This window comes from Saccopteryx leptura, chromosome 1 (genome assembly GCF_036850995.1).
Source record: "Saccopteryx leptura isolate mSacLep1 chromosome 1, mSacLep1_pri_phased_curated, whole genome shotgun sequence".
Classification (NCBI taxonomy): Eukaryota; Metazoa; Chordata; class Mammalia; order Chiroptera; family Emballonuridae; genus Saccopteryx; species Saccopteryx leptura.
Window position 1 is genome coordinate 104,127,894 of NC_089503.1, and position 12,561 is coordinate 104,140,454.

General features: G+C 45.8%; 1 protein-coding gene across 10 annotated transcripts in view; it reads right to left on the minus strand.

Moving 5' to 3' along the window:
* Positions 1–12,561, minus strand: part of NCAM1 (neural cell adhesion molecule 1) — a 333,139-nt gene that overhangs the window by 46,826 nt on the left and 273,752 nt on the right. For 5 of the 10 annotated variants that reach the window (XM_066372962.1, XM_066372953.1, XM_066372998.1 and 2 more), the window contains exons 8-9: positions 9,490–9,632; positions 2,724–2,753 (exon numbers count right to left, since the gene is read on the minus strand). In XM_066372962.1, coding sequence (XP_066229059.1) covers positions 2,724–2,753; positions 9,490–9,632 — 173 coding nt within the window. The remainder of the gene's footprint in view (positions 1–2,723; positions 2,754–9,489; positions 9,633–12,561) is intronic. The other 5 variants (XM_066372980.1, XM_066372971.1, XM_066373012.1 and 2 more) reach the window with 1 other exon arrangement.

A 12,561-nucleotide genomic window follows, 5' to 3' on the forward strand; every position in this document is an offset into this window, starting at 1 on the left:
TGCTGAGGTGGAAGTAAGAGTCCTCTCTCCCAGGGTGGTGGTACAGAGTCCCAGGGAGAGCTGGGATCTTCGACACCACAGTCACCAGCATTATCTCGCCCTTGACACTGTAATTGGCTCTCTGAGTCTCTGGAATGACAGTGACTGATCAAAAAGGATATAAGCACGTGATCCCTAGGCAATGGGTGCTGGGACGTTTCCAAGGGGTCCCCACCCTTGACACTTTAGGTAAAATGGTTGTGGGCTGAGGAAAAGTCTAGGCATGTGGCCCAAGTTCAGATCCTCAGGAAAGCTGCTCGTCTAAAGGAGTCTTCCTAGTCACAGGCTGGGTACACCCTCATCTCCAGCATGTAACACTTTGTAGAGACGGACAGGTGAGGGGACTGCATCTGTGTGGCGTCTGTTCCTCAGTGGGCTTGGGCCTTTAGAGAAAGAAAGAACACCTGACTTGAGATGTGTTTGCTGTGCTGGTTTGGAAGCCCAAACCCGAATCGCACTGTCTGTCGGCAGCCAGCCGGGAAGCTCGGCGGCAAGGCACAGCGCTTCCACAGAGGTCCCCGTTTCAACCATTTGAGCCCCATCACATTTCACAACCATTTAAGGAAATGGCTGTTCCGACACCTATACTTTTTTCTACCCTCTATCTGGTCTCTTTCCTAAATTTCTCTATCTGGAAAATTTTCTCATTGAATGATGTCAACAGACCAGTGGGCGGCCCCCTATAAAGACTTCTTATTTGGCAGCAACTCCAGGCTGTTCACCCTCTGCGGAGAGATACACGCTCCAGTGCGACCGCCCTGACACCCCCCGAGATGTTCGCTCTGGCACCCGGGCAAACTCAGGGAGCTCCACCTATGAACTCTCCAGACCAAAGGCACACTGATAATTCAGGCTCTGGAGGAGAAAGCCTATGAGATCATTACAGCAGGGAGACCCTGCTTCGCAGAAGTAGGAAGGGCAACTGTACTTATTCTTCTCATCAAGACATGGTCGTCTTTCTCCATGCAGGTAGATGCGCGGAGGCTTTTCAGAGCTTATAGAAGGAAACGGGCCGTGACCCAAGCTGCCCTCTGAGCTCGTCTGGACTTAACAGTCTTCATCTCTGAATGAGACAAATAGGAGGGAATGAAACTTCTGAGCCTCAAGGGTGGTGTGCCACTGAAAGTCAATTATGTGCAGAGTGAGATACTGAAGGTAAGGGTACTTCTGGAAAATGGAATGAGGTGTCTGCTTTCCTAGGAGTAGACACCTATTCTTTCTGCTCATAATAATTCTCTTAATGTCTTCTTAATGCTCCCTGATAAATCTTGGCTTGTCCTCTAGCCAGGTCTAAAAGCAAAGTGACAGGGAGATGTACAAGGTCGGGCAGAATGAGACCTGCAGCCACTCAGGAGTTACCCCCTCTCCTTCCCCAAGCCCTGAGGGTCCATGATGTTGAAGCAATAAACTGCCCAGCCTGGGACAGCACTGAGTGATTCCTGTGCCACAGGAAGGAAGCATTTTAGTGGGGGGGGGGTGCACTGAACGATAGTCCCCATGATGTGGAGGACAGTCTGATGCAAAAAGAGCTTGCAATGGACTTGATTTGAGGACAACAGTGTGTTCCTGGGCAGAAACTAATGTCAGCACCGGGGACAAGGCAGTCAACTTTTAAATATTAAACAGCACTTAATAGTATTTATAGCCATGATCTGACCATAGCAGTTATGTGTTCTGAATAATTACCATTTCTGAAAGACTCAGAGGATAGATTTACCTAATTATAATACAACCTATAGCACTGCTTGGTAGATTCTATGTTTATAACATTAGAATAGTATGGTTCCATCTGGAGAAGAGAGAAGTTTTTTGGGTTTTTTTTTAAAGTAGAGATTAGATCCTTGAGCCTCAGCTAAAGTATGCTGGTTTTTATTTTCCTCTCTGTCACTTAAATTATGTAAATCAGGTAAAAAAAAATGAGACATGTGATTGCGAGTTGGATCTTGGGGGGAGTTGTAACAACTGAAATTTAAAAATTAATATTTAGCTTCAATTTTCACACTAAGCCCTCCCACAATGTCCAACACAAAGCAAGGAGTCAGAGAAATTTCAAAGGCTAAAGTCTACTGACTTTTATAAAAACATAAAATTGTTTGTGTCACATCGTTAGAATCTTGTAAATGTAATGTGCTATGGAGGTAGCATGGAATCACTTAACACCTTGGGAAAACCAAGAATGCCATCTGAACTGCTTGGGGAAGTCTGAGGTAACAATTTACGAAGACCGATCATTACAATGTAAGTGAGCAACAAGATGAGTTGAGCTGGAAAGAAAAGGGTCGAGTGGGTCTTGAGGTCACTATCCCCAGGACTTTGTGAGCCAAAGCCACATCAACCAGGTAAGAGTCAGAAAAGTTTCCCCAAACAACCAGCCTGGGAACTGGGGGAGCGGTATTTCTTTCTACAAGTGTAATTACCTTGAACGGGATTTTACCAGTACCGTCAAGAGCATAAGATTCAGCTTTAGAAAATGGTAAGGGTGTGTTCCTCCACTCCCAACACAGCTTGCTTGCTCATCCTAAAATGACACTAGTGCTAAGTAACATCTACCGCTACTGGCCTATTCTTCAATCTAACGAAGTGACGACTCATTAGTTTAGCACGTCTGGTTATCAACTAGAATGGCGAGTTAAACTGTAAGGCTTTCGAAACTAAGGACTGGCTAGCGGTCAGGTAAGCTATACCTCTTGCTTCTCTGGTCGAGTCCACGAAGCCTGGAGAGAACAAGATATAAAACACAACAAGAAAGCAGTAAAATTTTACAACATGTTGCTTTAGAGAACTGATGTATCACACTGTGTTCCGTGCACATGCAGCTTCTTTTAAAACCAGAACTTTTTTTTCCAAGGCCCACTTTCAATGGTGTGTTTATTACACAAGTTAATTCAGGACTGATGTTCAGCTACCCCCCCACCCTATGCACACAATGATGTGTAGTTCAAAGGGAAACATATTCCTAACCTTTGGTAGACATATACAGATACCAGCAGACATATTACAGACTGCACCTAATCCAGCATGTCTTAAATACTTCTCATAGAATTTGGTGACTCTACTAGCTCTAACCACATAATCTAGAGATACTTAGAGAATAAGTTTCCTGCTTTTGGAGTATATCAGACAACTCCTCACAAATATACTAATGCCATTTTGTGCTCATGCATTTTATAACTCTTCACATGCATACTATCAAAAGTCAAATTTTTAATTGTTTTAAAAAAGGAACAGCCCTGGCCGGTTGGCTCAGCGGTAGAGCGTCGGCCTAGCGTGCGGAGGACCCGGGTTCGATTCCGGCCAGGGCACACAGGAGAAGCGCCCATTTGCTTCTCCACCCCTCCGCCTTGCTTTCCTCTCTGTCTCTCTCTTCCCCTCCCGCAGCCAAGGCTCCATTGGAGCAAAGATGGCCCGGGCGCTGGGGATGGCTCTGTGGCCTCTGCCCCAGGCGCTAGAGTGGCTCTGGTCGCAACATGGCGACACCCAGGATGGGCAGAGCATCGCCCCCTGGTGGGCAGAGCATCGCCCCTGATGGGCGTGCCGGGTGGATCCCGGTCGGGCGCATGCGGGAGTCTGTCTGACTGTCTCTCCCTGTTTCCAGCTTCAGAAAAAAAAAAAAAAGAAAGAAAAAAAAAAAAAAAGGAACAACAACAAGGGACATAGAAGCACTTTAGGAACCAGAGGTATAAAGTTCTTAAGACTATGTGTGGGTCAGGAAACTCTGAGGTGACTATACTCTGAATGCTGTGGTGCAGGCCCCGGTCAGTTCTTCGATGCCAAGGAATGCCCATGTAGCATGCAGGTTCAGCCATGCACCGTCTTCATCAAGCATGGCATTCACAAAAAAAGTGAGCTAACTCAGGGACATAGAGGTTGGATCTTCTCCTACCACATCTAGATTTTAAAAAAAATCATCTGGTACTTGGGAATCTAGACTGCTTCTAGTTTTTCTGTTTTCCTACTGGGCATCTAAAACACCATCCCTGCACTGTTCCTTCTGTTAGAAGACATGACTGCCTGATTTGTCTCTGACATTCAGATGGGAGAAGAATAGAAAAGAGGCCAGACAGACAGCAACGCCATCCAGGAAACGCAAACGAGTTAGTGAACATTCAGTTAGAGTCCACTAAACGCCAGGTGCTCCGGGAAGACACACAGATGGAAATGTTGGATTCTGTCACGTGACATTGGAATGGAGAAAGTGAGGACTGAGGAACATGCAATGGCCGAAGGGACAGTGAGCCAACATATCACATGTGGCTGCCAATCCCATATCACTTAGAAGCTTGTCTGTCACATGCCAGGGCTGCATGGATCAAGGTTTCTTTTTAGGGGCTATATCCTATGGGGTCATTTGTTGTTCAGATCTGACTCTTCTTGTGTCTCTTCCACATCCTTACGGTTTTGTGGCTTTTAGTGTAAGTAGTTGCCAATAACACAGTGTTTCTAATTTGCTTGACCTCCGCACCTGTGCCTGGTGAACTGATAGGCTATGCCTTGCTCCCAGTGATTTGGTGAAGGGTGTGATCTATTTTAAGACCACTTGATTTGTAAATACACACATAAAGTAAATTAGAATAGGATTAGTACTATTCCAAAAATTGTTATGCCCAGGTGTTTTTGTTTTCCCCACATTCACATGTTTTATCATCTTATAAGTTTGCAGGAATATGGCTATAAACTAAAGTGAAACATCCCTCCACTTACTCTAACGTATTTCCTGTAAGACATGTGCCCACACCCTGAATAAGCCAGCCTCTGGTTGCTCAGGGCAGGCACCTTTTCCAATTTTAAAAGTGAGCACCTGGATAGTATTGAATGGGGAATTCTTCCTGGTGATGAAAAGCTCCGTTGTGCAGAGAATATAGGATTTCAAAAGCTGTCTCCTATTTGTGGGCTCCTTGGTCAGCTTGAGATCCCAGGTCCATGAGATGCTCTTCATGTTCCCAGTTGATCTCCTCTGATCTTAGTGCTGTGCCCTCCCCTCTCCTTACACATGAAGGCTTCCTTACCAGTCATTTCAAAGGCATGTTCAGATAAGCACACAGTGAATCTGTTCTGCCAGAGATAGATGACGGCAAACTGTCATCCAGCAGCCTCACCCAGGACGCACGTGGCACCTGGAATTTAGCACCCCTCACTCAGGCACCTGGCAGATAATTAAAATGAGTCTGTGTAGAAAGAATAGTAAAACAAGATGGAGACACAGACTTTCTTTGTATCTGCATTATGACAATGATTTCCACACTCATAGATCAAATCGACCCATTGTGATGTTCAAATATGTTTTGTGTGTGTGTGTGTGTGTGTGTTTTGTCAACATAATAGTAACCACTGAGAAATGAATTAACCCTCAGACAAATGCTTTACCCTAATGGTCTTCATGACCCTGGCTTAGCCTAGCTATTATCCATTGTGGAGCGAAAACAACTCAACCAGGTGAAGCTTAGCAGGCTGAGAATAATCAGTCTCCAAGTGATTGGACCAAGGAAGCCTAGAGACAAGATCAAAGACAAGGTGCGACATGTAGGCTCACTGCCCCCGTTTTTGCTTTTTTTAAAATTCTTCAATTTTTAATGAAGAAAAACGTAAGTATTCCGTCAGAAAGTCACTAACTGCGTGCCTACAGATGAAAAGCCTTTTGTCCTCTCTTCTCAGTGACGCAACTCAAATGGCTTTTAATTAGGTTATATTGCAACTAGCATCATTAAAGAAACCAGAAAGCCTCCTGCGGAAGTCATTAAAATCGTGAGAGTGTGAATGCCATGGTGTTCGGTCCTCTTTCTTCTCAGCCAGTGACTGGTAAGAGTTCATATAAGGTTGGAGCGAAGCTACTACACATGCTTGAGGGCAGCTGCTCAGGCGGGGGTTGCCCTGACTGCTGTGCCCCATCACTTTCAATATATGTAAGTAAGATAGGGGGTAGTGCGAGCTCAAATTCCCCGGATCCACAGATCTCTAAAGGACAGTTCTGATTAAAGCCCTTCTTGACTGGTCGGGAAGATGAACTCAACTGGTTGTTCTTAAGCCAGAGAGAGTTCGTACGTGTGGAATTCTGGTCATTCCAATGATTAGAGGTGGCTAGTGGTACTTAGGGGAAGGCGGTGAGGGGGCAAAGTACCTTGCAATGCTCAAGACAGTTCCAGGAAAAGGAATGTCTTCCCAAATTTAAAAAAATTAGTGATCTCACTGAGAAACACTGGGTTACAGCCAACAATAGACAAATTTTTAACAAAAATAAATATCAAATTCCACATGATTTGCTAAACAATCAATGGAATGAGAACAGGATAAGAGGTAGTATGCGGTTTAAATGCGGGTCTTATAAAAAAGACTCGAAAGTTCTATTTAGTTGACCACAAGCTCAATGTGAGGCAACAGGAGGAGGAAACTGCTGAAGGGTGAATGCAACTTGAACTGCACTACGGTGTCCAGACCAAGGGAGCAGTCACCCCTGGAGGCTGCCTTGGTGACACTGGGCACCAGAACATTTTAATGGAGCGCTAGTGTGCTGAAGCCGTCTATCACAGGGCACCTGTTAAGCTACAGAGCAGACCGACTAACGGGAAATTAAATAGCTACTGTAAGGGCTCTCATGCAATGACTGACTGGCAGAGGTAGGGAGACTGAGAAGCTCAAGGGACAAAAAAGCAGACCCTTCGGGCATTAGCATGGCCAACTGCCCTCAAGAGACTGACACTGTCACCTTTCGGGCAGGCGCTGAGTGACTTCCCGGTAGCTACACTAGAAAGAGGAGCCAGGTGAGACTAAGTAATCACAAAGCGTGGCTTCCTTCCTGCCTTCTACGGTTCTGGCATTTTAGACAATCTAATTCTCAGGAGAGTTCTTTACCTTGGCATTTTGACACAATTGCCTATTCTTAACTGTTGAGCATATCCTCCTGATTTTAAAAAGAAACACTTTTTTTCTTCTACTCACAATCCAGTGACTCTGCTAATCTTGATACCTAATTATAGATTATGCGACTTCAGATGGAATTGCACATGAGGAACAGCTACAAAGTAAAAGTGAAATTTATCATCTGGAGTCCAGCTACCTACGAAGAGGCCACCTTTGCCTTCTTAATTATTAGCTATCCATGGTGCCAGACAGACATCATGCCTCTTTGGTGTCTATCTAGAATTAACATGCATGGCAACTTTTCTCTACAGGGTTTCATTTAGGCAGATGTGTAAACGTGGTGTCACATCCCTGGCTGATGTGGAATCCCAACATCGATTCAGGCACATTTCAGCAATGTTACCTCAAATAAACCTGAAGACAGCTTTAGGAAGAGGAACCACGATACGACCCATGTGGCCAGGCTTAGGCATTTTCTCAGACGGAGACAAATGATCTACACTGATAAGTGAATTACGCCAAACCTACCTGGCTTGAGACAGTCTCTGCTGAGCACCTTTGATCTCAGTATGTAGTGAGTATGAGTGTGTGTTAGTGCTTGCTTATTTGTTCTTATTCTGTAAAAGTGAATCCACAGACACAAACCCGACGTGCCAAGCTATGACATGACCTGAGGTAGGCACACATCTTAATAACCCTTGTGGTCTAGCTTGGCTGCTGAGCTATTATTCCCAGAGAAGATAAAAAATTTAAAGGCATTGTTCATCTGGGATAGATATTATTTCCGCCCTTCACCAAGGTCAGAGACATACACTGGGTCATTCTGAACAAATTTGCTCTTAAGTCTGATGCAGGAGAATCAGTCGGGCAGCGGCCCTGTAGGTTAAGCCCTGAAATGTACATTTAGTTTACGTAACACATACAATGAGCCCAGACTGAGCTCAGGGCTCAATTCCAACATTGATACAGAATGTATCCAAGGAAACACCACATTTCTTGACCTGGGACGATATCGAACAACATATGCCAGTTTCAAAAATATTTAGCAGTTCCTCAGTGGTCTTGGTGAAGTTGAATTCAACTCTGGAGGTAAAGCTTGCAGAGAAGGATCCATTTCGGAACAGTCATGTCTGTTCCTTTGCATTCAGTTGTGCTTTCTATTAGTGAGATAGAAATCAGTTCCTCAGATGCAGGTCCCAAATTTGGCACTAGCATGGCACACTACCCCTTTTTTGGTTTTACTTGAGTTTACTCTCTAGGGATTTCCTTTAGGTAGGAATGAAGATCTATCATTTCTGACATTTTGGTCAATAAGCGATTCATTATAAATGTCCTTTTAATCTAAGGCCATTACTTCTGAATAGGTGACAGAGCTTTGGCCACCTAAAAGAAGCCCTTTACTACAGGATGTGGAAAATGAGATTGGAAAAGAGACACAGGATGGTTTAAGTTGTGAAACCAAGCTCCCTCCCCCCTCCTGCTTTTGACCCACTCAATAGCAAAGGGCTACATGATGTGGGGTCACCTTAGCTATTATATATTGCCAATAATCAAGACAGCTTTCTAGTAGCTGGTAAGCCCACATGTTTTAAAGTTAAATCTTCCCAGCCTTGGCCAGTTGGTTCAGTGGTAAAGGGTCAGCCTGGTGTATGAATGTCCCAGGTTTGTATCCCAATCAAGGAGAAGCGACCATCTGTGTCTCCACCCTTTGCCCCCCCCTCTTTCTTTTACCCTTCTGCAGTCATGGCTCGATTGGTTCAAGCTTCGGTCCCAGGCACTAAGAATGGCTCCATGGAGCCTCCAGCCTCAGGCACTAAAAATAGCTTGGTTGGGAGCATAGCACCAGATGGGCAGAGCATCGGCCCTAGAAGGGGGTTGCTGGGTGGATCCTGGTGGGGGCGTATGCGGGAGTCTGTCTCTCTATCTCCCCTCCTCTCATTTGGGAAAAGAAGAAAAAAGAAAAAAGTAGTTAAATCTTCCCAGTCATCTAAATTTGTCAGGTAGGTAAGTTACATTGGTCTTATATTCTCAGTGCCCACACTGCAGAGCCCAGGCCAATCATCCTCATGTGGAAACTGCTAATTATTTTTGCCTTTAGATCAAAATGATATTCACATATGATCCAGAGTGCAGGCAGACACAAAGGCAACCAAGCTTTTGTGCATATAGTGCGTGTGCAGCATGAGTATACAAAACACAAAGGGAAGAGCTGATAGGTGCCTCTGAGCCTACGATTCCCGGGACACATTTCTTTGGTGCTCCTGGGGAGATGAGGGTGATGTCACCTGGAGCACCAGGACCCTAGTTTTGCTGTGTCCCTCACAGTCCCATAACCCTGTGTTTTGAAAATCACTACCTTTTTCCTCCCTAGAACGTCTACCTTGACCATTCCCACCGGCATCACAACCTTGCAAACCTATGCAAAGAATTGTACCCCTTTCATTGCCAGAGATGCTGAGCAGGCTGCATCCAGGCAGGTGGGAGGGGGAGGCCACAGCCCACCTTCGGCTCACCGAGGAGAACTGGGCACGGGGCAGACTCAATCCGCCTCGAGTCTGCATTCCATGGCCCTGAAACTCTCGGGTGACATTATACCTTTTCTTCGCTGCTGATGTTTCTGGTGGAAGTTCTCCAGGTGATAGTGGGGATGGGGTCCCCTGAGGCCTCACAGGTAAGTGTGACCTGTTCCTCCAGCTCCATGGCAGTCTGGTTCTCTACGTAAGTGATCTTGGGTTTTGCTGGAAAGACAAAAATTCCTGTAATGTTCATCTAATTTCTTTAGCTTTCCAGGTTTACATGGTAACATGCAACCCTACAATAAAGGTTATCGACTTTCTAAGTATAAGGCTGTATTCTAGGTGGTCAAGCCCATGGAGCTTACCGCAAGGCAGGCACATGACAACACACAAGTGACAGTAAAGCAACAGCACCCTACAGAGTCAGAGTGCTACGCTGGGGCGATGGTGGGAGGCAGAGTCGAGGAAGAGAGTTCCTCTGGGCGGGGCCTTCCTGAGGACACAGTTTTGGGGCTAGGCCGTGAGGTTTTCAGGGGGTGAGACTTTTAGGGTGGAGACAGAGTTATTCCAAGAGGAGAACACTGCTTGAATAACAGCAGAGAAGCAAGACTCTGTGAGGAGAGGTTGAGAAGAGGTCTGGTGTTAGTGTATCGAAGCAGAGGGCAGCCACGCTGGTCTTTGCTTGGGGACACCTGATAGCCCTCTGATAGGTGCCTGCTTGAATTTCATCCCATGGCGGGTGGAGGCCCATCTGACAGCATTTGCTCAGAGGTTATTCTAGAAAAATTCAAGATGACTTAGTGTTGAGCAAACCCTGAGGTGGGAAAACCAATCTGGAGATTCTGGCAGTGTCCCAGACGTGACACGACGAAGCCCTGACCAAGGTCATCTCCGGAGAAGCAGAAAGGAGAGATCCGAGGCAGACACCACGGAAAGGTTTCCCGAGGAGTGGCAGGTGAGCAGAGGTCAAGCAGGGGTGGCAAGGAACACAAGAAGGAATGCGAAGGAGCCAGGTGATGCTGAGATTTGTGATGACTAGAAAACTGTGTTAGCAGTAACTCGGCATGGAAATGTGGCAAGCAGCTCGGGGTAGAGGGGTGGGCTGGGGGTGGGGTGGAGATGAGTTCATTTTCCAAATGCTTTGGGTAATGCAAGAGAGCACAAGCATTCAAAGCTGAGTTAAATGTTAAAAGCATTAAGGAAAATTGAATTTTCCCAATTTGAAACAATTATACTCTGAAATTGCTAAACCTTCCATAGAAAAGAAAAGATAACACTGCACAAAAATAACTTATTTCACTCCCAGAGAAAAAAAGACAAGGTTAGATAAACGAATGAAAAAAAATAAATACATTAGGTTTGCAAGGGCGGAAGCCGGTTGGCCACAACTGAGGCCCAGGTGTGAGCTCGGTCTTGCCTGGCCGGGGAGGAGGGGACGTGTGAAAGTGGTCAAGCCCAGCTGTGGGCCGCCTGCAATCCAGCCTGCGGGGGAGGGGGGGCGGGAACCCCAGAAAGGGTTGAGACCTGCCCTTGAGCAAGGGTGCAGGAGCACAGCCTTGCCCCGCCTGTGGAACCGAGGCTTGTGGCTTGATGCGGGAGCCGGCTCCTCCCAAGGCGGTGGAGTGCAAAGCCCCAAACAGGCATAGTCCCGCTACTGAGTGTGGGCACGCAGTCCTGCCAGCCTGCAGAGCGGGCCATCCCACGAACGGGCTCCTCCTGCAGGGGCAGGGCAAAAGCCCCGAATCAGGTGGAGACCCACAGCTGAGCAAAGGTGCTCACCCCTGCCCTCAGAGCCGAGCATAATGCCACCCTCAGGGGTAGGGCAAGGCTGAGGCTTGTACACCGAGCACATGATCACAGCCACTCCCGTGAAGGAGAGGCGGAAACCACAGCAACAGCCCCTGTGGGCAGGCACCAGCAACGCCCATACCTGATGCCCTAGGCGGCAGCAGCAGAGGGGGTGGCAGGCCTGCAGACAGACCATACCAAGGGAACACAGAGGCCACACCCAGGGGACGTCTGATAAGGGGTTAATAACCAAAATTTATAAAGAATTTGTAAAACTCAATACCAGGAAGACAAACAATCCAATCAAAAAATGGGCAAAAGAGATGAATAGACACTTCTCCAAAGAGGAATCACACAGATGGCCAATAGGCATATGAAAAAATGCTCAACATCACTAATCACTAGAGAAATGCAAATTAAAACCACAATGAGATATCACCTCACACCAGTCAGAATGGCACTCATCAACAAAACAACACAGAATAAGTGCTGGTGAGGATGTGGAGAAAAGGGAACCCTCCTGCACTGCTGGTGGGAATGCAGACTGGTGCAGCCACTGTGGAAAATAGTATGGAGATTCCTCAAGAAATTAAAAATCGAACTTTCTTTTGACCCAGCTATCCCACTTTTAGGGATGTACCCCAAAAACACCATAGCACTGTTTCAAAAGAAGAAACTCACCCCCATGTTTATGGCAGTATTGTTCACAATAGCAAAGATCTGGAAACAGCCCAAGTCAGTGGACGAGTGGATTAAAAAGCTTTGGTACATATATACTATGGAATACTACTCAGCCATAAGAAATGATGACATTGGATCATTTACAACAACATGGATGGACCTTGAAAACATTATACTGAGCGAAATAAATCAGAAAAAACTAAGAACTATATGATTCCATACATAGGTGGAACATAAAAATGAGACTCAGAGTCATGGACAAGAGTGTGGGGATTACAGGGTGGGGGGGGAGGGGCACAAAGAAAACCAGTTAGAAGGTGACGGAAGACAATTGGACTTTAGGTGATGGGAATGCAGCATAATCAAATGTCAAAATAACCTAGAGATGTTTTCTCTATAAACATATGTACTCTGATTTATTAATGTCACCCCATTAAAATTAATTTAAAAAGATATAAAACAAAAAAATAAATAAATACATTAGAATTATGGGTAACATTTTTGAAAGAGTTGCATTTCCTCTTCAATGCATACAGTAATCACCAGTAGGCTCATAAACTACTGCCTACATACATCCTCCAAACTGAGGCCTTCAACCCTGCTATGATGCACAGAAAATGACAGATCATCCCTGACTGGTTGGCTCAATGGTAGAGCATCAGTTGGCTCAGTGGTAAAGCAT